This window comes from Vigna angularis, chromosome 10 (assembly GCF_016808095.1).
Source record: "Vigna angularis cultivar LongXiaoDou No.4 chromosome 10, ASM1680809v1, whole genome shotgun sequence".
Classification (NCBI taxonomy): Eukaryota; Viridiplantae; Streptophyta; class Magnoliopsida; order Fabales; family Fabaceae; genus Vigna; species Vigna angularis.
The window spans coordinates 187,298-210,099 of record NC_068979.1 but is presented as its reverse complement, the minus strand read 5'-3'; the positions used below and the strand labels follow the sequence as shown (position 1 = coordinate 210,099).

At 33.3% G+C, this 22,802-nt stretch overlaps 5 protein-coding genes across 8 annotated transcripts; 2 read left to right on the top strand and 3 right to left on the bottom strand.

Moving 5' to 3' along the window:
* Positions 1–866: 866 nt before the first annotated feature.
* Positions 867–1,939, bottom strand: LOC108319969 (upstream activation factor subunit UAF30). Its single transcript, XM_017551297.2, has 2 exons — positions 1,594–1,939; positions 867–1,234 (listed from the first exon to the last, which is right to left on the bottom strand). The coding sequence occupies exons 1-2, from the start codon at positions 1,891–1,893 to the stop codon at positions 1,106–1,108; spliced, it is 429 nt and encodes a 142-aa protein (XP_017406786.1). The 5' UTR covers positions 1,894–1,939; the 3' UTR covers positions 867–1,105.
* Positions 1,940–5,060: 3,121 nt separating this feature from the next.
* On the bottom strand, positions 5,061–10,076 carry LOC108319977 (pumilio homolog 12). 2 transcript variants are annotated; one of them, XR_008245608.1, is made up of 6 exons: positions 9,473–10,064; positions 9,216–9,378; positions 8,221–8,384; positions 7,507–7,765; positions 7,144–7,408; positions 5,061–5,079 (listed from the first exon to the last, which is right to left on the bottom strand). XR_008245608.1 is itself a non-coding variant. In XM_017551311.2 (5 exons), the coding sequence occupies exons 1-5, from the start codon at positions 10,015–10,017 to the stop codon at positions 7,280–7,282; spliced, it is 1,260 nt and encodes a 419-aa protein (XP_017406800.1). In that variant the 5' UTR covers positions 10,018–10,076; the 3' UTR covers positions 7,058–7,279. The 2 variants fall into 2 exon arrangements, 1 of the variants encoding a protein (XP_017406800.1); XM_017551311.2 differs by lacking the exon at positions 5,061–5,079 and having other exon boundaries at positions 7,058–7,408; positions 9,473–10,076.
* Positions 5,755–6,927, top strand: LOC128194244 (classical arabinogalactan protein 9). The gene is made up of 2 exons (XM_052869331.1): positions 5,755–6,461; positions 6,630–6,927. The coding sequence occupies exons 1-2, from the start codon at positions 5,904–5,906 to the stop codon at positions 6,711–6,713; spliced, it is 642 nt and encodes a 213-aa protein (XP_052725291.1). The 5' UTR covers positions 5,755–5,903; the 3' UTR covers positions 6,714–6,927.
* A 3,317-nt stretch (positions 10,077–13,393) lies between the features above and the next one.
* Positions 13,394–19,835, bottom strand: LOC108319973 (alpha-L-fucosidase 2). Of its 3 annotated transcripts, none has more exons than XM_017551301.2 (11): positions 19,697–19,835; positions 19,312–19,578; positions 19,080–19,228; positions 18,095–19,005; positions 17,764–17,896; positions 16,260–16,418; positions 15,567–15,791; positions 15,388–15,489; positions 15,152–15,287; positions 14,344–14,539; positions 13,394–13,895 (listed from the first exon to the last, which is right to left on the bottom strand). In XM_017551301.2, exons 2-11 carry the CDS (start codon positions 19,460–19,462, stop codon positions 13,565–13,567), a joined length of 2,493 nt encoding a protein of 830 aa, XP_017406790.1. In that variant the 5' UTR covers positions 19,463–19,578; positions 19,697–19,835; the 3' UTR covers positions 13,394–13,564. The 3 variants fall into 3 exon arrangements, with proteins under 3 accessions (XP_017406790.1, XP_017406792.1, XP_017406791.1); XM_017551303.2 differs by having other exon boundaries at positions 19,312–19,478; positions 19,697–19,827; XM_017551302.2 differs by having other exon boundaries at positions 19,312–19,560; positions 19,697–19,823.
* LOC108319974 (LYR motif-containing protein At3g19508) lies at positions 19,609–20,181 on the top strand. Its single transcript, XM_017551305.2, has 2 exons — positions 19,609–19,858; positions 19,941–20,181. The coding sequence occupies exons 1-2, from the start codon at positions 19,673–19,675 to the stop codon at positions 19,992–19,994; spliced, it is 240 nt and encodes a 79-aa protein (XP_017406794.1). The 5' UTR covers positions 19,609–19,672; the 3' UTR covers positions 19,995–20,181.
* Positions 20,182–22,802: the final 2,621 nt, after the last annotated feature.

Genomic DNA, 22,802 nt, shown 5'->3' with positions numbered 1-22,802 from the left:
CTCATTTAGTATTGTGTTTTCCAGTAAATCCCCTCTGGATAAACCTAACACCTTATACAAACTTCAGAATATTAATCAGAATAATCGGAGATCTACTATGTGCGGAATTAATCTATATGTCTTTTGTTACCATTGAAAAAAAAAACTTCGTAACAATAATCTGTATGCCTACCATGTTTAGATTTGTATGTCACAGCTAGTATATCTAAAAATGACAAAAAATAGTTATAGCCGTTTATTTTCCGTTTTGAATATCAGAAAGAACAGTCATATTGTAAAATGTATCACTGCAAGTTTTCGCTTTGGCTATTTGTAACTTGTCATGCCCATAAGTGGATAATGTTACTCTCGAACATAAAAATTACATTGTTTAAGTTCAGCAATACAACTATGTTTATTAGTAGTGATAGTGACTAATCTTGTAAATCTGTGCAATATATGAAGACCTTACCAACAACAGGTTGAGACACAGGAGGAACCATTCAAAATGAAATTATCTGTCTTTCAGTCTTCCAATTTAAAACGCGTAAGGGTCACCCTTCTCGAACTTACATTTTGACCATTCTATGTTTGTTGCATCATTAACATCATTATCATAATAAAATAAGCACCAGAATGGGTTACAGTGCACCGTTGTAAAGCAACGGAAGGTCGCCAACAATGAAATTGCACTAGTTCAGAAACACTGCCACCCTTTTTCACCCTTCTACTCACCCGGTTCATAACTTATCGGCGATCCTACCTTAAACCAAAAGGTAATAACAATTTAATCATCTCATTAATTCTCCTGATCATTCATCTTTCAACGCTATGAATACGGACGGGTAAACACTTCTAAATAAGCACAGGGGGGAATAGCAGAATAATAAGCAGAACTTAGAAGCATGGCATTTAAGATATCAAATAGAAACCTAATAGTCAAATAAAAACCTAATAGTGAACCACTAACGCTCGCTGAAGAGACTACACAAATCAAAACGAACTCTTCAACAATGCTGGTTCTGCATTTCAAGTGCAAGAAAAAAAAGAAGCTACGTTGTCGCAGGACAAAATACTCCCAAATATAACTGTTGAATACACTAACGGTCGACCTTCATACAAAAACTTAAACTTCAGTTTTAAGGAAGTGAGGGCTAATCAAGCGAGCAACCTCTAGCATACCAACTCGATCTCTCTCTTCAAATATCTTCTTCAGCTTCTCATCACAAATTATAGTCCTCTTGTCTTCAGGGTCCTATCAGAATTACACGAACGGTTCAGTTAAAACTATGTGTTGCTTAATGCATTTTTGGAATGCAACATAGAAACAGAATAACATAATATATCAAAATAACGCAGCACCAAACCAAAGAACATGAGGTGAAACTTGTAAATACATGGATGAGAAAGAAGTATGAAGAAATTGACAAGGCGCATGTAGAATAAATATATTAAAGGTAAAACATAATGAGTAGAGAAATTGGTATGGAAATGAAAAGTCAAAATCCCCATTTAAAAAAGAAGGAAGCAAACCCTAAAAGAAGAGAGAAAAACTGAAGGTAAAGAGTAGAAGAGAACAGATTAGGTATTTGGAAAAGGAGGGAAGTTGGGGACCTGAAGATTGTTGGCCTTGATATAAGCCCAAATGAGTTTGAGGGCTTGGGTTCTGGAAATCTGTTGAGCGCCGACGAGGGCTGCCATTTCAGGGGTGACATCGCGGGGTTTCATGATGCCACGGATTTTGCGGGTTCCTTTGTCGGACTCAGAGACCTTGCAAGAGATAACGGTTCGCACCATGCGCAGTGGAGAAGCAGAAGCAGAACGCGAAGGCCTCGTGAAGCTCAGAGCGTGGGCCTCTGGAAGGAGAACGGAGGAAGACAAGAGCCCGAAAGACAGAGACATAGCCACAGCCATAGCCACACTATCTACCCACACACAAACACAGAAACCAACAAGATAATACACTCACACTCTTTCTATACTTCTTCTCCCTCGCCAATATCTCCTTCAATTTACCAAAATACCCTCTCCTTTCAAATTTCTACAAACAATTTATATATTTATTATATTTATATATTAATACATACAGAATTCAACAGTAAACCGTTGCAATATTTTAAATAAGTAATGAAAAAAATATATTTAGAAAAAATCGACAATTTTGTACTTCAAATTAGAAAAAGAAGATAGAAAACAGTTGTGTTGTGAATGCCCAAACCCTAAACTTTGTTAAGAAAAATACCTCTCTTCTGTTTCCTCACAGGCCCGGCCCAAGAGAAATGGCCTCAGCCCAGACGAAATCCAACTTGGTAGATAATTTACTTACCACACCTTCGAAATTTCTCATGCACTGCCTCCTTATACTGGAATTAGGAAATAAATCTTTTAAAATCATTTTGAATGAAATGCAGGAAGTAATTATAGGTGCACAACATAATTCCCAACTGGGCATTGGTTGGGTAGTGATAAGAAGCCCAACAGGTTTTCGAGGGTTTCGGTATCCAGGCAGTTTCTTCCTGCACTTCTTATGTTTCTTCTTCCACGTTCATATAATAAATTTCCCATTTTATTTTTTTAATTGTATAATCTAAAAGACAAAAATTACATTCAGATTATCTGGAAGCTTTTCGAATTTTATAATTCAAAAACTAAACACGAGTTTGACTTCTACAACTTAAAATTAAAAAAATATAGATTGTATCAAAAGTTATTTTTAACTTTTAAATTATATAAATCGAAATTTTTTTATATGAAATGCTGAAAAAAAATATGGAGGTGCAGGAGAATCTGCTGATTTTTATTTTCACCTTTTGGTTTTAGGAAAATGAGTTTTTCGTTCAAATTTTTATTTTATACTAGTGTGGATTCGTTATATTGTGGTTGAATAGTTTAGTAAAATTATAAATTTATTAATAATGTTTACAAACTGGATAAATAAATTGATTAACAATAAAAGATATAGTAATTTTTTAATTAATATTAATTATTCAATAGTTTATATAAAATTTGTCAATAATAATTGAAAAGACGAAGTCAGAATTGATATATTGATTTTATTACACAATGTGTCGACATTTGAAAAAAAAAAACTTAAGAACCGAAAACCATATTATTTATGTAAATATTTAATTAAAAAAGCTATTGAAGAAAAAAAAAGTACTCACTCTTGCTATTTTGGTAAAAAAAAAATATAATATTACAATACTTTGATCACTTTATAAGTATACATGAAACAAAAAATACAAGCTAATATAATTACTCATACAACATTAGTAAACTCTTTACAAATAAGTAAACATGGAAGAAAAAATAAATATCACTTATGTACACGGTAAAATAACATTGTTAAAATAGGTTACTCCACTTTATTTATTACTTACTGAACTAACTCAACTTGACTCATTTATTAACAAATTCAAAAAATTTGAAGCTTATCCAACTCATCACAGTAAGTTAAACGATTAATTGGTTTACTTAATTATAATTTTTTTTAATCTAAATATAATATTTTTTTCTAATTAAAATCTAAATAAAGTTAAATCTAAATAGAATCCAAAATTAATAATTCAAAAAAAAAATACAATACAATTTAAAATCAGATTAAACTCCAAATATAATTAAAAAATACAACACAACTTATCATCTAACATTAAATCATTATCGTCATTTATCTATTATAATATTAGAGTCTTGAATGGATAAATTCACAACACAAAAAGGTTTAAGTTTAGAGTTTTTATTTTTTTATATAATTTAAAATTTATTGATAGGTTGGTAAGTTAATCCAATTTACTACAAATTCAATCCGAATGAGTCAGATTCTTAATAGATTGAATTCAATTTTGGTCTGTGCCAAAATTTGTAATGGATTGGTCAGTAGATTTTTTTAACCCATTTTCATAACACTACTAACTATATAAACATTGGAGAGCAAAGATAATTTTGATTTGTTTTAATTTTTCTTTGAAAGAATATCTATAAAAGCGATATCTTTATGCATATTATTTATCCTTAGTTCTGAGTTATTGTATCAGACTGTTGAAAGAGTCTAGAACCTTAACTTCCTACGTGCAAGATGAGTGGTTGAATGCACAATGATTAGTTCCTCAATCATTGTCTGTAAATTGAACCAATCTCCGAAAAGCGACATGGTAATCTGGAAATAGGATAAATAAAGAGCAGAGTGTGAAGGTTGGTTAGTTGAAGGCGTTGCTTAACGAGGAGGATGATTGATGTAGGAAAATATAGGACCTAACAAAAGGACCACCTTATTCTGCAGTAGAAAGAGAGGGTGGTTGTACTAAGCAAATATGAGTTGGTTCTTTTGGTAGATACTCCCTTTCTGAAATCAAAGTTCCAACAAACAAAAACTGCTTCCTTCTATATTTTCTATCTGTATAAAAGTACAAAACTGTGTCACTGCTTCTACATTAAGACACCTAAGCCATGCAACACCCTCTCAAGGTCACATCCAATTCGATTGTTTTGTAAGCAAACTCGTAATCACTTTTCATCGTTAATTAACTTTCTCCATGTTCCTGTTCCTGTTCCTATCCATATCTTTACCCGCTTTGATTCAACGAAAAGCAAACACCACATGTGAATCCAAATAATCATGTTTATTATTGCTCCCCACCATAATTTGGGGTTGTTAACTCTTTGCTCATTACTGATCCATGTTAAGCTCTATAATTAATCATTACAACTGATGATCTGTTAATAAGTATACCAAGGCTGTCCTGCATAAACCATTCGATTGTTTTAACATAAAAAATTAATTGTCTGTAACATGTATGACATAAATACTCTTAAAGAAATTAGAAAGATTAAAGGAAAAGATTATTATAGATGGAGATAGATTAATGGGAGAGAGACATGATGATTGATGAGTGTGTGGGGAGGGAGATCCACCTTACCAACCAGTCCTTGGCTTTTGCCACAGCCCTGAACTTGGAGTACAAATCACACATGCTCCCCCATGACCCACACTTAGCCCTTTTTTCCCCCATTCATATATTCTTCTCATGCATACTTCCACATGCTTTTCCACCATCATCATCTGCCTTCTTAATACTTCCTTCTCCCACCCCATGCACCACCCTTTACACAGATTAGAGACAAACTTAGAATTTCAATGAAAGAAAAAAGACAAAGGAAACCAAATATGAATTAGCAATGGCACTGTGCCCGTGACAATTAACAATTATCAGGTTATCAATTTAATAGACACATGTGCTGAATACTATACATATAAATCATTCTGGTATGATTTCATTGTGTGTTTTTCAGACCAGAATGATTTGTATACTCTGTGATTTAAATCAAGCATATCACTTTTACTGATATTTAATAAATGATCATCGAGATTTTGTTACAAGAAAGCTTTGAATGGTGATATTTGATATATGGAGTACGATGTGGTTTTATTGATGACAAAAGTCTTGAGAGAATTCATCAAATACCACAGTATTAACTAGAGGAATACGTAAGCAAGATGCAAGCACATTAATTTACTGCTATATTGTGCGGAGGTAGTAAAGTAAGTACGTAAAAAAGGTGGTAAATGAGTTTGAGTGACGGTGTTGTCTCATATCAATTGAAATTGAAGTCCAAGTTGATTTGAAAAGCTAACGAAAAAAAAAGGGGGGATTGGTTTTGTTGAAGATGTAAATGTTGACATGCTTAGGTGAATAAACAGTTGAGTTATAAGTTAAGTTGAGGTAGCACATCGCACTATGATTGTGGTGGTTAGAGCCGTGCTGTCATGAGTGGTGGTGGGTCTGGCTACTCATGCTGAGATGTGTGCGTTTGGTTGCGTTTAGATCCAAACTTACCGAAGACTCTGCCTATATAACCTCTCCCCTGCTTCGCTCTCATACTCAAACTGCCACCACTTCCGCCGGTTCACCATACAAGTTCAAAACATGGAGCAACATTTGGTTTTCTTCGTTGCCTTGATATGCACCATAGTTGCCGGCGTTGGAGGCCAGGCTCCATCCACCTCCCCAACCACCTCTCCTGCGCCTCCCACCCCCACCACTCCCCAGGCCTCCCCACCTCCCCTCCAGTCCTCTCCGCCTCCCGCTCAGTCCTCTCCGCCGCCTCTTCAGTCTTCGCCTCCTCCTGCTCAGTCTCCACCACCGGCTGCCACACCCCCACCTGTCAGTTCTCCTCCTCCGGCCTCTCCACCACCTGCCTCCCCTCCTCCGGCCTCTCCACCACCTGCATCCCCTCCCCCGGCCACTCCACCCCCGGCCTCTCCCCCTCCATTTTCACCACCTCCTGCCACTCCCCCACCAGCCACCCCTCCACCGGCAACACCTCCGCCAGCAGTTCCTCCGCCGGCATTGACCCCAGCACCTCTCTCCTCTCCACCAGCCACATCTCCTGCTCCCGCTCCTGCCAGTCTGCTTTCCCCGTCTCTCTCTCCTTCCTTGGCTCCTGGTCCCAGCCTCTCCACCATCTCTCCCTCCGGTGATGATGTAAGTTCTTCACTCCATCTCATTACATCTTTCTCGTTTTTCATTAACAGAAACAATTCAGTCCATTTTATGTGTAAAAGTATGTCCATTTGAAATACACATGTTTTTATCATATTAACATGTATTCAGTCTAAAATATTTGAATGATGTTACTTTGTGGCATTGCAGAGTGGGGCGGAAAAGTTGTTGTCCTTTGAGAAGATGATTAGGAGCATAGTATTGGCATGCGCTTTGCTGTCCATGATGTTCTAGAGATCTCTGTCTTCGGACCCAATTCATGTTTTTTTGCTATTAATTACCTTCTATATATTATTTTGTACGTGTATGTGATATGGGACTCTATTACTGTATTTGAATTATATACATTGCTTGCATTCTTGGGAGATTTCAGAGGAGGTTTTGTATTTGAGGGCAGTTATTCTGTATTCCACTATTATTAGTTTATCTGGCTCACTATCTTCTTCCATCTCTTCATTCTTTTTTATCAACTATAGTACTCCTATTTTGCATACTTTATCATATACTATTCCCACTCTAGATACGTCACATTATGAATATATCAACAAGAAAATCAAACACCATTCAAGATCAAAAAGTTAACATCCACCAAAAGTTTGTTTCATAGGCGAAATAGAAACTATCAATAACAATATCCAAAGTTATAGCTACAAACAAAACTCACTTCATTGATTGTTCCCTTGGGGAATTCTCATAATAGTCTGGCTCGCATATGTAAGCTTCTGAAACAAACTATGAAGAGTTCAGAAAAACACTAACAAAAGTTTCATCGATGCTCAAGCAGAAGAGCCACCCTGTTTTTATATATGCCTTTGTTCATAGTTCTTGCGTCTTTGGACGAAGGTCAGAACCCGTTTCCCATAAGGATGGGTGTGCAGATATGGATAATTCAACAAAATTATAGTTGAAAGCATTTTATAAACATTGCCCTGCAAATAAATAACAGACCCTTAGTTAATGCATTCAACCATATTTTGAAGAAATGGTCCACTGATACGAAAAAGAAAAGTGTTGAGCTCTGTATAACCTTGCAATTTTGCAGCGCTCTTTGAACAACATAATTCCCATAAGGATCCTGTATAATCCTCAAAAAATTTTGAGTGTACATTAACTCCTGAATAATATTAGCAGCATCCTTCTCTTCTGAGAATTCTAAGAGGTGTTCCACCACATTGCTAGCATGCTTGTTCATAGATAATTGAGCATATCTACCTTTAAGTTGTAACATTATCTCTGCATTTACACCAGGTATCTTCATTTTAGCAACGTACTGCACAGCATAATTTCTGTAAAAAAATAAATAGTTAAGTTCAAACTGAATGAAGTACGACCAAAAAAAAATTGCAATTTTTAACACTCTTGACTAAAATAATTACAATTTTTAACACTTTCTCTTGACTAAAATGTATTATAAATATCGTTTTCCACTTCTGACTTGATAAATCTCCTCTTTGATTCTATAGATTTCATTCCATCTTAATTAATAGTAAAGTGTGTCATAGAAAGAGTGTATTATCATCCCTTCTAAAATTGCAATTCATGCATGATACACTCCTTAGTTCACTTTTTCCAGCACAATATATTGTTTTTTTTAAATAATACAATCAAAAAGAGATTCATATTAAATGTGAAGTAAGACTTAAAAAAAATTAGGAGCCTTAATATATTTTAACTAATAATGAAGCGTTAAAAGAATATATTTCTAAAAAGAAAAAAGGAAGATAAAGAATTGGAAATAAACCCAAAAGGATGTTCAGTAAGGAGTGAAGCATGTGAGACTATTTCTTGAATCAGCCGCTTCATACTATTGTCTTTTGCATGATGAAGGCATTTTTGAAGGGTAGAACATCCACTTTTGTCTGTTGCAATTTCCACACAGTTTTCTGCTACTTCGTCTATAATAAACTGAAAGGAAGATTTTCAAATGAGAATATATTTATATATTCATATTCACAACCTGAGACACTGGGAAAGATCATAAACATTGTAATACTAGACAATCCTAAACAAGCTAAGTAATAGTAACACTGATAAGGTCTTAAATAGAAAGAGGTTAATCTATTTTGAATGATTCAGTAGACAGAAATTGAATTAAGTATTAATGATAATGGATCAATTTGATTTTCACAGGTCTTATTGTGATCATTTTTTATAGGAGCTTAAATGTTTTGAAAGAAAAATTAAAATACACGAAACTTAAGAAATCTTGTAAATGTTCCAGAAAGTTGCATGAAAATTAGTTGTAAATGAGTCTTCAACACTGACCATGACTCTTGCCAAATGCAAGTATTTTCCTTTCCTAAGAAAAGGTATTTTAAGAACAGTGAATTTAGTAAAAGTACTTTGTGGTGAATGAACAAGTTTAAGACAGAGTGTCTAAAGACTACATTAATCTCATGACAGTTAATCTTCTGATAGAGACACAAAATGTTTATTAAATATGAAAAACATTGTCAATAGAGTATAATATTTATTTTGTGTATTATGTGGTTGCTGCTTGTTTAAACTATGTTTCTTATTTTCGGTTCTTTATGTTTGTAGGCATATGACAAAAGCATCATCATTATTGTAATTAAACCATTTAGTTGGTACCTAATAATGAATACATCAACTTTTTATTTAGAAATTGTTAAATAAATTACAAGAGAAATTTGATACAAATCATATGATTATACTATACAGTAAAAATAATGTGATAGAAATTTGATATTAGGAAGAAGCATGGAGATGACTTACTGTTGTAAGCGCAGGGGAGAAAAGTTTGAGGCAATGGTTAATGACATGACCCCCATTGATATTCTTACTCAATCTCACACAGATCCTCTTCACAGCGAATATAACTGCAGACATCTGATCTGGAGTCTTCAAATGCTCCAACAACTTCTGGAAGACCAAACTCCTGCAGTGTGTAAGAATTCAGATTCAAAACATTGAAGTTAGAATTAATGTAATAAGAAATTGAAACAGAAGCATAATCTATAGAACAGAGGTACCCATGATTATGCATGCACACTTCCTTAAGCTTGTGCTGGTTTTGAATGACCAAGTGAAGAATCCTGGTGATGTGGTGGACAGAGCTAGCTTGCAAAATAGCTAGAATGGAAAGATCGCAATGTTGGTCCATCATTAGGTCACAGAAGTGATCCTTGAGTTGGCTGAAGATCTTCTCCATCACCTCTGGTTTCCCCAACTGCTGACGGGGCATTTGTGTGACAGAGATGAACTGCGCCTTCACATCTTGAAGCGCAGAGGAAGTGTGATGCTGAAGGAATTGTGCAGAACAGTGACAGCAGAGTGCAGTGGAGCAATTGGGTGAAATTAACGGAGGGGTGGCGGTGAAGCAGAGCCTGGCCATGGAACACGAGAGAGCATCAACAGAAATGGAATTCTTCCAAAGAGAATCCAAATTGGTGTGACTCTGAATCAAAGGGGAGAAGAAGCCCTCTTTCGGAGTGGACTCAGCTGAATCAACCACATGTTTGATCTCCGGTGGTGGTGACGGATATGGAGAAGATGATGCACTGACACACTTCTCCATGCACAACTATGGACAGAGGAAGACAAAACACAGAACACCACTTCAACTATATCAATTATATATATATATATATATATATATATATATATATATATATATATATATATATATATATATATATATATATATATATATATATATATATATATATATAATTGTTGTCATGATTTTACAATATAATTTATCATGTAATTAATAATTTTGTCTTTTCTATTTTTTTCAACTTATCTTATCACTATTTTTAATTTTTATATATACATAATTAATTTTTGGATAAAAAGATTGTTCGTGTTCTTCAAAGAACAAATTGTTTTAATACTATTTTCATAAGCAATCATGTTTTAATTTTTTTTTAATCTTTAGGTAATTTATACATTTATCGCGTGTGAAGGTGAAGAGAGAAAATGAAGAGATAAAAATTTGTAAAATTGTTTTATTATAGTCAAGAATTTTTATTGTATTTTTTTTTCTCTAAAACAATCTTAAAAGACAGGTAAAAGAAGATTTAGAAAACTATACTTATGTGGTAAATGTGCAAATAAGTATATCATTTTAACATCTTCATTAAACATGAGAGGATTGAAGATGCATACATAGAATAAATTAATTAAATTATTAAGTTGATCATAAATAAAAAAATTAATGTATTTAATGTTAGAATTATATTATTAATGTTGGTTCATTCATGCATGAAGCTCTTTTTATCAAATTCAGCAACACTTTAAATAAAAAGAAAAGGCCTTAGGCTACAAAACCAGTGAATATTTTCTAATTCAATGTGCTGTGATCGCAAGCAATTAAATACTTATGTTTTACTTTTTTTAATAAAATTACATTTTTTTATATTTTTATCTTTAATATAATACATTTTTTTCTTGATAAAATTTTCATTTTTTTAATCACCATTTATCTAAGATTATATATTGTAAAAAAAAATAGTGCATAATTATTAAGAATTAAAAAATGAAAATTTTTGTTGTATTTCATAATATTTTTCAAAAATAATCTTCAAAAACTAATAAAATGTATTATTAGGAATATCATTTCTCAAATGAAAAAAAATAGAAGACATAAACAAAACAAAAAATTATTAAACTATTTAGTTGATAATGGATAAAAAAAATATGTATTCATTGGAATAATATGTTAATTGATGCATGACGGTATTTTTACCCATCTAAAAACGATTTGAATACAAAAATCTATATAAAACCAATGAATAATTTTTTAACCCAAAAACATATTTTCTAAGAGTTATGCAATAAACATTTAAAGAAAGAAACATGTATAATTATTTTTTCTTATTTATAGAAAATACTCTGGGTTTACTTTTCTTTCAATAATAAAAAAAATATTATTATAATAATTATTAACATAAAAATTATTGGTTTAATATCTATTTTAATTCTATATTCGTCACTTCAAAGTGGTTTTTGGGTTTTTTCCGGCATCAGCTATTAGTTTTGAGTGTACATAATAAACGAAAGTGGTTTTTACGAAAAAAAACTGGGGTTGTTTTGGTTTTTTTAGGGTTTAGGTTTTTATTTTTCTATGTTTTGAAGAAATGAGTAAAATATTGTTTTTCGTGTGAGTGGGTAAAGCTTTGGTGTGTAAAATGTTGTTTCTAAAATTTAGGTTTCCTTTTTTTTAAAGGATGTTCTGTTTGATCGAGAGATTTGAGGCTTTTGGGGTTTTTGATTTATAGGTGTAGTGAAACTTGCGAATTGTAGCAAAGGGTTTCTCGATCTCGCTTCTGAACTCGCAGTGGTAGCCCGAGGAAGATGATGATGGTTGTTTGTTCGTCATGACGACGTGAAAATGGAAGTTCGCAGATCACGTTTGGTTTCAACTGTAGAAGCTCGCAATGGTTCGTCGTGGCTTCGAACCTGGTGGATTTCGGTGGCAATCGAAATGGTGACTCACAATTGTTGCAATTGTGAATGAACTGTGGTCCAATTTGGGTGCTAGGGTTTTCCGGTCCATCCTTTGAAAGCAAAGTTCATTTCCCCACTTTCACATAAATCACTTTCCATGTCATATTGGTTTAATTTGTCATATGTATATGAAAATCTGACATCTCACTCAATATTTACTGATGTGGAAACTACATCATTAACTATTTTAGACACCAACTGCGTAAATAACTAAATTGAACAAATATTATAAAAGAAATATCACTTTGAATGCTGAAAAAACTCAAAAATTACTTTAAACAAAAATAACTGAATATAGAAACAAAATAGGTATTGATCCAAAATTATCCAGACGAGAAAAAGTGATTTATTGAAATACTTTTTTTTATATATACCTATATATAAAGACAATACTTAACTTTTTTATAATTTTATTCTTTAAATAACTGTTATTTTAAATTGAAATAATTATATTTTCATTTTTATCTTTTAAATAATCATTAGTTTAATTTTTTTTATAAATTAAAATTAACATTTTATTATTCTCTCTTTTCAATAATTATTTTTTAAAATTTAAAAATAGTTATTTGAATTAAAAAAAAAGTATTTACTCAAAGTTGAGATTGAAAAATATTGTGTACATAAAGAATAATCTTATTAATTAATTGCCAGTGTAAATATGTGTGTCTATTATTTTTTACTGAACAGAAAAAAAAATCTCTCATTATAATTATTAAAATAAAAATAGTATTAAAATTATAAAAAAAACGGATTCATTAAAACTAATCGTAAATAAATAATTTTTATTATAGGTAATTCACTGAGTTATAAAAACAATTACAAAACTTAAATAATGAAATAATAAAATGAATACTTTAATAAGGATAAAGTTTAACATTAATTACACATATTAAAACGGTTGGAAAAAGGATAAAAATATTGAAGGGTTTTGTTAATAAACTAGTAAAACGTATGTGTTTTCTTTTCTCGTGATAAAAAAATAAAATATTAATTTGTTAAAATTAATCTTTTATTAAAAATATTATTAAATCTGAAAAATATTTATTAAAAATATTTATAGAATAAATTATTTTATAATTTTACCACATAATTTTTAATAGAGATATTTATAAAACTTAAAAGATAAAATAAGAAAATAAGATATATTAATAAAGGAAAAAATTAGCAAATAATTGTACACATTAAAACGGCAGCTATAAAAGCATATTTTTTTCTATCAATAATTACGGCTAAAAAGTGAATTTCTTCTCTTAATAGTTATAGATACAAAAGATTGGCTATTAGAAAGAAAATAAATTCAAAAAGTATATTTTTTAACAGTTTATTATTTGACTTTCATATCTTATAATCCAAAAATCATTTTACTTGAAAACTATTTTAAAGAAATAAAACTTTTAAATTATATAAACTAAATTTTCTAAGAAAGATGAGCTCGAGGAGGAAACTGCCTAAACATGGCAAAACAATCACCGTCTCCATCAAATAAAATCATATTTTTCTGATGCTTATTTACGTGCACTAGACTACTGATACGAAGTGAATTACATGCTAATTGTTACATAGAAAAAAAAAAGAGAACGAAACATGAGAATTGATATTTCAAATCCTCAAATTCAAGAAGACGCCATTTCTGAAAGAGAGCATGAGTTCAAACACTTCAACTGTCCGTTGAACCTGTAAAAAACGCCACTTATTAAGTCTGCGGTGACCATAGTTTCTTTATAGTGTATTCTTTTTCTCAGAGTTGTTCTTGTTTGGTCCTCGGACCATACACCAAACTCCTGAAGATCCCCTTCTCTCCAGCATATGTTAACTGTTGTTCCTCCACGAGCCTTCAAGCCTTTCAAGGAGCCATTTGGCCATTTCTCCCATGGAAGAGCAGGAAGTAAGAAAAGATCGCTCAATGTACTCTGCACAAGCATTTCGGCAACTGCCGCTGCAAAACTGGCAACAAAATAATCCTGAGTTGATGCTCAATCTATCACAGACACTTCCAGTCTACAAAGCCTATATAAACCTTTTTTTTGGGATTAAAGAAAATCAAGTTCAACAAGTCTGAGAGAGGATAACATAAAAAAATGTGAGGTCAAAAACAGAAATCTAATGGTTCAGCAATTCACATTTACAATTATGTAAAGAAAAGACAATAGTGTATATTTGAAATTAGCTATTCAACTCCATGTACGTTGTTTTGGTGCGTAATTAGTTATAGTCCAAGTAAAACAAACAAAGGCTTGGTTGCTAAAGTAACTTGTTACACTTGCACGTAGTTGTTTTTGCCGGATATTGATAACGTCGATGACTTGAGTGAAAATAAAGACACATACGTATCACTTACGTGGGCAAGATATTTATGTCTGGATGAACACTAGAAAACACCTAAGCAAGTTACCCGAAGTTGGCATCGATCTGAAATGGTGGGTGCGCTGCAAACAGGTTGCTGTAAAGTCCACCTTGAAACGGTATCTCGTGATCCGGATCCACCAAGTTTATCAAGCGCTTGATCATCTTATATGCATTCGAACTGTTCTGTAGACGTGCCCAGCAAGCAGTTTTCCACGTGGTTGACCACCCAGGACCTTCCTCTCCTGTTTCCAAATTTAAAGATAAATGTTTTGATTAAGGGCAGATAAGCATTGTATAAGAACAGCAGCAGGCAGCTGTGATAGTTTCAGTACCACAACTCTGTATATTAAAATAAAGTAAACGTGTTTCCTTCATTTGTATAATTCTACATGATACCCCTCCCAAAAAAATTTAGACTAAGAATGTCTTTGGATAAACTTCTGCATGAATACTTCCAGAAAAGAAAAATAAGAAGAAAAGGTTAAATGATTTTTTGAAAAAATTAATATTACTTTATGCATAAACTAATTTGTAGAAACTCTTTTATATTACCTTTTTAAAAAGTGAATTTTAAAAACTTTTAGCTTATAAAGATATTTATCATCTTCTGTTTTTATTTTATTTTTCTGTTAAAAGTACTTGCAGAAAAGTTTACCCCAACAGACCCTATGTTACTCTTAATCAGGGCCTTCACATTGGATAAGATTAAGATTTCTAATTGTCAAAGGGGTACACAAAATTGAACACAGTGCGGTGTGAACCATGCAGTTTAATAGAAATCAATAAAGAAAACTCTGGCTGGAATTCTAGCAAGATAAAAAAATAATTACTATAATTATTCAGCTTATCCAAACCTCGTTTATAGAGGCTTTTCTCAGCAGCTTGAAACAGAGCTGGAGTTTGCTCAAAAGTAATTGTATGCCCTGGAAATAGACCAAATAGATGTGAAAGGTGCCGGTGATGTACCTCTGGATCCTTGAAATCTTTCACCTGTCCTCCACAAGAAAATCCACTATTTATCCAGCAATTTATCATATCAAAGTTAATTATTCAATATTGTTGCATGCATTTTCTATTTTCAAGAAAATACCCATTCCATAATGGAACCATCTTGGGCAATATAGAGTGGACGTAACCGTGGTTGAGCTTTACAAACTTTTCTGACAATATTATCATTTGTTCTCCCTACTACCTGTTTTGGAAATACATACAAATTTTTGAGTAAACAGAACATCTTATAGTGTGTTAATTAAAAGTTTAAAATTTTACCTCAGCAGCAGAAAGAAATGCAGAAAAGACTTCATGTATGATTGTCACATCCATTGTGGATGACTGGCTTACACATGCAGGCTCACCATTCGGAGCAATAAAATTGTGTTCAGGGGAAGTTGATGGATTAGTTTCAAGATATCCTTGATTGTCTTCTATCAGCCAGCTCAACAGAAATGAGACACATCCTTCCATTATGGGATATGCTTTATATTCAAGGAAACCCTGTAGAAAAAACACAACCAAAATTTGCCTGTTAGTTCTAGCTGAATGTTAGTTTGGCCAAAAAGCATTCCACCACATTGCACATGATTTTGAAATTTTTTTTCCTCACTTACAGTATTTAAACATTATTTCAAATTAAATTTGTATATTTTCTCATTAAAAAAACAACTTTATTTAACACCATCCAATCATATCTCAATCGTAAATGTTGTATAAGCATTCTCAAATATAACTCATTTTTCTGTGTTTGTATCTTTCAAAATTAATCCTTCCATAACTGTTAAAAAGTTTATATGCATTGATTACCCAAACAAGCACATCATTCTAAAATGGATTAAAATTTAGAAGGACTCTTCCAAAGGCTACTGACTTCTTAAAAACTTAGCTTTGTATGTTTTCTAGCTATAATTTATTGTGTTTTGCTCTGGTTTACCTCATTGAATGATTCAAAATTCAGAAACCATTTACCTTATCCATCGTGTAAGCATAGTGCTCCCATAGATGGGTACAAAGCCATGCTCCACCCATTGGCCATAAGGCCCACAGAACATCACCATGACCTGCTGATGTTCTTGCCCATATATCTGATTTACTATGTGCTACCCACCCACTTGCTTGGTAATTCACCTTCAGAGTTCAATAATTGAATGAGAAGCTTGAGAACATATGTATGTCAAACTCAAGGGAAATAATTTGTGAGAAATACACAAATAAGGAAGCAAACACAACAGGCATCAAGGTGGTGCAAGGCAATCTGGCATCGCTTCCACTTTTCCGTGAAAAAAAATGCAGCAACTACAATTAATTTAACTACTCCAACCAATGCACCAAATAGTTATAGTTAGTTTCTTTCTGTTAGTTCAAAATGTTAATCAGTTGAACGACTCAGCACACAGTTCTGAAGCATAATCCTCTGTCCCTAGTTGTATTTTTCATAAGGTGACATATATAGCTATAAATATGATGTAAACAAGGGTTCTTGAACGATGCCCACAACTCAAAAACTTGAGAAAATTAGTTCTTCATATTATTTTTTTTTCATATTCAAGGTGCATTTTAGCTCTTGGTATGAATTTAAGCATTTTATCTTAGAACATACTTCTAAAGCCTTAAAATTTCCAGGTAATTCTTTTACGTTTTTGAGCATGTATAGATCCTTAGATTATGTCTCTCCAAAAAATTCTGTTGTCGGGAATAATATCTTAAAGACAATTCAATTTTGTCAGTATTTTCAGTATCTCCAAGATCATTATTAGTCAAAATGATCACCCGTTTAGCTCTTCTAGAATTAATTCGAGAATTCCTTGCTTCATTTTTTTCGCGCAGTTGTTTTACTTTGTCCATAAATTTGTGTTACGGCTACTACCTCCCTTGCAATTGTTGTAACTATGTTTTAACATATGATTACTATTTCAGTTATTTTGTTATGATATCATTGTCTAATATTCATTGTTCATGGAAACAAACCTTTATATTGCCTTTTAAATTTTTATCACTGAAAAATTATTGTGTAAAGGATTTTTGTTGAATAATATGATTATATTTGTAAAATTTAAAATAAGCAAATAGTTTTATTTTGGTTATATGTCATTAAATTATGAAACATATATATAAAATTGAGGCTTATAACATTGGAAATGAATTTGGTACATGTTTGATAATGGCTTTCTAGGAATTACATTCTTGGTTCTATATTGGAAATGTTTGATGCTAAAGCTTATAATGGCTTAGATAGACTTAGAAATGCTTCTATGTTGTTCAGTCTTGTCGATCTAAGTGGTAAGGTATTTGAATCAGCATAGTCTGAGAGCATTACTATGGGTCCAATTTTACGTTGTGATCTACATTTTTACACATGTTTAATAAAAATACTAGCTGTTGAATTTTAAAATTAAGCTATATACAAGTCAACATCATGCTTAGTTAAGATGGCCTTCAACAAAAAAAAGGTAAAGAGAATACAAATACTTACATATGCTGTTTTACTGCCATTCACGGACAGAGAGGAAATATAGTCAAACAAGGGTTCTTGACACTCGCTAAGATTGCAAGGAAGAGCATGCCAATAGTTCATTTCAAGATTGATGTTTAAGTGGGGAGCTCCACTAGGAAAAGTAACCATTATTAGTCTCAGATTAAAAAAATTAATACAAGGCTTCCTTGCAGGTGAATGGGGAACTAAATGTTTGTGATAAATAAAAAGAATGTGAAAATAGAAACCTGATTAATCCAGACATCTAATGACAGATAGTAAGCCTTGTTTAAAACCATATCCAATGAAATTAAACAGAATGTGAACGTACTCCCAAATAGGCTCAAGATCTTTGTTCCAAATTCCCTGTAGGCTTGCCACCTGAGTTCCAGGGCGCGAAGAAGAAATAAGCAAATACCGACCATATTGAAATAGAAGTTCCACCAAGGATGGATCTTCGTCCGTCTGAAATGATTTCACCCTGTCGGAGGTTGAAACTTGAGTTTCACTGTCCACTAGAGAGAGACTAGTTACCGTTGGCGCAAGCGTCTTCAATTCCAAAGAGCTGTCGTCTGGCATATTCAGCTGGGTGCTTCTCATAAGCTTCAGAGATACCCGGTGAAAAAGTTCTTGATAGTCATTTAAATGGCGTGCATAGAGGTCAGAATATGACACGTTGCTTATTGAGCTCAATACACTGAAACACTCAGAAGTAGGATCCCTTTTAGAATCTGCAGGTGATGTGAATGGGCCACTGAAGGAGGAGGAAGCAACGAGAAGTAGAACAGCCCAATCTGAAGCCTCAACCTTCAACTTGTTGTCATCCAAAACACTGATGACGCCATTTGCACCACCAATCTTCAAATCAAGAATTGCCGAGAATTGAATTCCCTGCGGAGTATCTTGTGCGTTGTGTTGGAGTTGAGGTGAGAACCTTTTACCACGACACGCTCCCTTCATTATAATCTGATTGGCGCCATTTACGTAGGTTTGATTGATCATTTTGCTGTCCAGAGAAATTGTGAATGAAAGTCTGGCCTTTTGAGTGGCGGAAATGTTAGTGACAATGACTTGATCTGGATAGGAGGCAAAATGCTCCCTTTTGAACTGAACATCTCCAACGGAATAGCTGACCTTGACAGTAGCAGTATCCAAGTCCAGCTCCCTCTGGTAAGTTTGTTGGACGCCGGTGAGATGTGAATAATCAAAGTCCAATTTGATATCGGCGAGAAGTTGGTAGGCCTAGGCATCATAATTCAGACGAGAATGAGGGGCGAATCTGCAAGGGAAATGGGAAAGAAAAGGGTGTTACATACCTCGGATGGATTTGATCCTGTTAAGGCAGAAGCAGCAGCAGTGGCTTGTGGATATTGTTGACGGTTAACGAAATTTCTAACCAGAGAAAGGGCTTGTGGAGCTTTAGAATTAGTGTAGTCCGCGGGTGTTCCGGTCCAGAGCGTGTCCTCTGAAGCAAAACAATAAAGCATTAAAACATGCATTGATTGTGCAGTCTGAATGGCAATCGGTGAAGATGAAGATGAAGACTACCGTTGAGGTGGATGGTTTCGGAATGGAGGCGGCCGCAGATCATGGCTCCGAGGCGTCCATTACCAATGGGAAGCGCATCAGTCCAGTGCTTCCCACCTTCTTCTCTGAACCTAATCTTCAAGTCCGAACTTCTACGCGCTTCCGCTTCCATCGCAGCCACCCTTCAACTGTTACTCCCACCCAGAGTCACCGATAAAGTGAGCAAAGTAGAACGGTGTTGAGAGAAAGACATAAATGCAATTCCATTTCCTATATATAGGTATTGTTCTGCGTCATACATTTACAGTTAATTTTAAAATAAAGTGAAAAGTATTTATATGATAAGACATTGGCTGAGTAGTTGAAAAGGAGTGAAAAGACGATGGAGAAAGCTTTGAGAGCGTACGCAGAGGTTCTGAGGCTGGTGAGGCTCTTGCCAAAGGACACCAGGGCTTACTACGCCAAGTATGTCCGCGAGAACTTTGTCAATTACCGTGAAATCGATCCTTCTGAAGTCTCTCACCTCTTTCAACGCACCTACGATCACTCTCTCTGGGTTCTTCACAAGGTTCCTTTATTCCCTTTTCCTACAATATATATACTATTTTCATTGATTCTGCATCTAATTTTCTCTGCTCATTCCATGGCAGTATTCCATTGATAAATCTGTTGCGGATAAGCTGAAAGGGTTATGCTGCAGTTGATGTTTCCATGCAATGCCACCCAAGTGTTTGTTTTTATTTCTCACTCAAAGTCCCATGGGCAACACACGCTATTACCTTTCTGCCCTCTAAAATAATCACGATTTACAGTTGAGTTTTGTTTTCCTTTCAAACATGAATTCTCTAAACGCAAGAATCTTATGAGTTTTACGCGTTTAATTTTTATTCACTCTCACTCTAATGAATCAAGCTGTCATTCTCAACACCCTTCCTTGCGTTGCATGAATGCATGCTTTACGTGTTTGATTGCAATTCTCATATTCATCAAAATGTTTTTTTTTTAATTTAAAACATATTAAATAAGTTTTAGCATTATTGTATAGACCAATTTGAACACTTCAGTCGCACTCCTAACTTTAAATAGTTAATATTATTCTTTAAAATTGATTCCCCTGAAATCTTTTTAATGCATATGATAGTGTAAAACCATGATTTACGATAGTTTTGACATAAGCTATGGTAAAATTAAAAGTCATAACAACCTCACATTCTCTATGATGCTCCATCTAATTTCTTAGTGCATGTTTGATTTATTAACATTCAACAAAAAATTAGTTGGAGAGTTGAGTTGAGGATACTTTTAAGAATTTACAATGCTAATTCAAACCCGTTAGTTTTTAATACTTTTCTTCTTTTTAACGTTTTTTTATCATCCGATTTTTTTGTATCGATAAAATTAGTCATTGATGTTATGTTAAATGTGAGTTGAATTCATTGTCTTTTTCTTTCTTTTCCAACTGTATCACCAATCAATCTTTTTTTTTTCAAAATTATCCTCAAAAACATATTTTTTTTTCACATAAAATTTATATCACAAATGAATTTCAATTTATGTTTTAGCTTGCTATGATTATTTGGGACTAGAAAGATGTAAGCACAAAGAGTATGAATGAAAATTTTGTAGTGATTTTTTTCTTTACTTTCTTCATTGAATTAGTTGTTAGGATTTTTCCACTATTGGTGATTTCTTTTAGCATCTCCAAAATTTCTTTCCTAGTCTCTGAAGTGCGGGAAAAGTTCAAATTACTCATGCATTGGAAAAAAATTGGATTGCATTGTGAAATACAATTTGAAATTTAAAAATATATTATAAATTACATAATTTAAAATTTTTACTTTTTTATAGTATATTCATCCGGTTAATTATTAACCAAACAATTAACTCTTTATAAAGAGAATCTATCCAAATACTGCAAAAAATCAAATTAAATTAAAAACATTAACTCCAAAATTATCTTATTTGAAAATTAAATCATGATTAATTATGTTTAAATTGTAATTAAATCAACCATAATAAAAAATTCATGTTTATAAATAGCAAAGAAATAGATTACACATTATATATATATATATATATATATATATATATATATATATATATATATATATATATATATATATATATATATATATATATATATAGTCTTTACAATATGAATAAAAATGACTTTACATCTAAAGACATTCGAGAAGTATTGTAATAAATTTTACTGAATTAAAGAATGACCACTCCGACCCCTTAAAAGAGAAGATTTTATCTTACAATCCAAAACTTTTTTATTACGCAATTAACTATGAAAAAAACAATTTAAAAATACATTAACTTATAATTGTATGATCCATTAATGCATTTCTTTGTCATGCAGTGAAAAATATATCCTTTAATTGTGTAATTCATTAATATATTTCAGATTCAAAAATGTTTTCATATCGCATGTAACACCCTGGAAAATAACGTACGTTGGAGTACGTGTGGTAGCTGGAGAACGAGACACCTCAACAGCGTACGTGGCAGCAGCAGGAAGGAGCATTCCAACAGCGGACGCCAGGTGTCACGCTGCATGGAGTCTGGAGTGGGGAAACGCAGTGCAGTTTGCGTGTCACTCGGAGAGCGCGACAGTTCACTAACGAACGCCAGGTGTCACGACGAGAGGAGTCTGGAAAGCGTTAGTGGAATGCACGTGGCTAACAAGGAGCAGACGTTCGTTCGGCACTGGAAACAAGGCATGCATTCTCAGAAAAACTCATCTCTCGCTATACACGCACACTCCTTTCATAATTATGGGAAATTCTTTTCTCTCCTCCTTCTCTCTATGACTTCCCCACCTTTTCTCTAAGATCACCACCGTCTCATCTCCTCCGATCATGATTCCGACACCATAGAAGGACTCCTGGTGACAAGGGCTTCAAGAAGAACCGTTCGGTTTCAGAAGTTGAAGCTGATTTGATTTGGAAGAGATAAGGAACCATTGAAGGTAGAAAAACGTTAGTTTGACGAAGCCACAAATCTTAAGTTAGGAGGAGTTGCAGTACGGATCCGGGTAAGGGAAGCTTATATGTTTAAATTATACTTGCATGTCTGTGATCTGATTTTCATGTATGATCAGTATGCTGTTTGAGCTGTTATGAATGATCTCTGATATTGTGTATGATTTCTGATTTGGTTGAACTGTATGCTGGTTTGATACGTATGAAAAATGGGTGATTTCTTGTACTGTATGAGTTGTTAATGTGATGAATTTTATAAAGTCTGTAAATGTATATTGGTTGTGAAGTTATGAAGTTTATAAATTTAAAATCATATGAATCATAAAGTATAAATTGAGATGTTGAAATCTGGAAATCTGTATGGTTGGAAAATCTGAAACGTAAATCATCCCCTGTGATAAATTACGCTCGTCACCGTACGGTCTTATACCGTTCGGTTTCCCTGGAAATAACTTAGAATGAAATTCTTTCATTTGGAAAGAATTCTGTTCGAGAACGAGCGTCCCCATTTATAATGTCTGA

Excerpts from the sequence above, each read along its gene's own strand:
- LOC128194244 (XM_052869331.1), top strand. The coding sequence starts at position 5,904 with ATGGAGCAACATTTGGTTTTCTTCGTTGCCTTGATATGCACCATAGTT. Across the intron at positions 6,462-6,629 it reads TCTCTCCCTCCGGTGATGAT|AGTGGGGCGGAAAAGTTGTT; the intron begins GTAAGTTCTTCA and ends GTGGCATTGCAG.
- LOC108319969 (XM_017551297.2), bottom strand. The coding sequence starts at position 1,893 with ATGGCTGTGGCTATGTCTCTGTCTTTCGGGCTCTTGTCTTCCTCCGTT. Across the intron at positions 1,235-1,593 it reads TCAAGGCCAACAATCTTCAG|GACCCTGAAGACAAGAGGAC; the intron begins GTCCCCAACTTC and ends TAATTCTGATAG.
- LOC108319977 (XM_017551311.2), bottom strand. The coding sequence starts at position 10,017 with ATGGAGAAGTGTGTCAGTGCATCATCTTCTCCATATCCGTCACCACCA. Across the intron at positions 8,385-9,215 it reads TCTCCCCTGCGCTTACAACA|TTTATTATAGACGAAGTAGC; the intron begins GTAAGTCATCTC and ends TCTTCCTTTCAG. Across the intron at positions 7,409-7,506 it reads GAGCGCTGCAAAATTGCAAG|GGCAATGTTTATAAAATGCT; the intron begins GTTATACAGAGC and ends ATTTATTTGCAG.
- LOC108319974 (XM_017551305.2), top strand. The coding sequence starts at position 19,673 with ATGGAGAAAGCTTTGAGAGCGTACGCAGAGGTTCTGAGGCTGGTGAGG. Across the intron at positions 19,859-19,940 it reads CTCTCTGGGTTCTTCACAAG|TATTCCATTGATAAATCTGT; the intron begins GTTCCTTTATTC and ends ATTCCATGGCAG.
- LOC108319973 (XM_017551301.2), bottom strand. The coding sequence starts at position 19,462 with ATGGAAGCGGAAGCGCGTAGAAGTTCGGACTTGAAGATTAGGTTCAGA. Across the intron at positions 17,897-18,094 it reads GATCTTGAGCCTATTTGGGA|TGGAGCTCCCCACTTAAACA; the intron begins GTACGTTCACAT and ends TACTTTTCCTAG. Across the intron at positions 15,490-15,566 it reads CATTTCTTTCTGCTGCTGAG|GTAGTAGGGAGAACAAATGA; the intron begins GTAAAATTTTAA and ends TTTCCAAAACAG.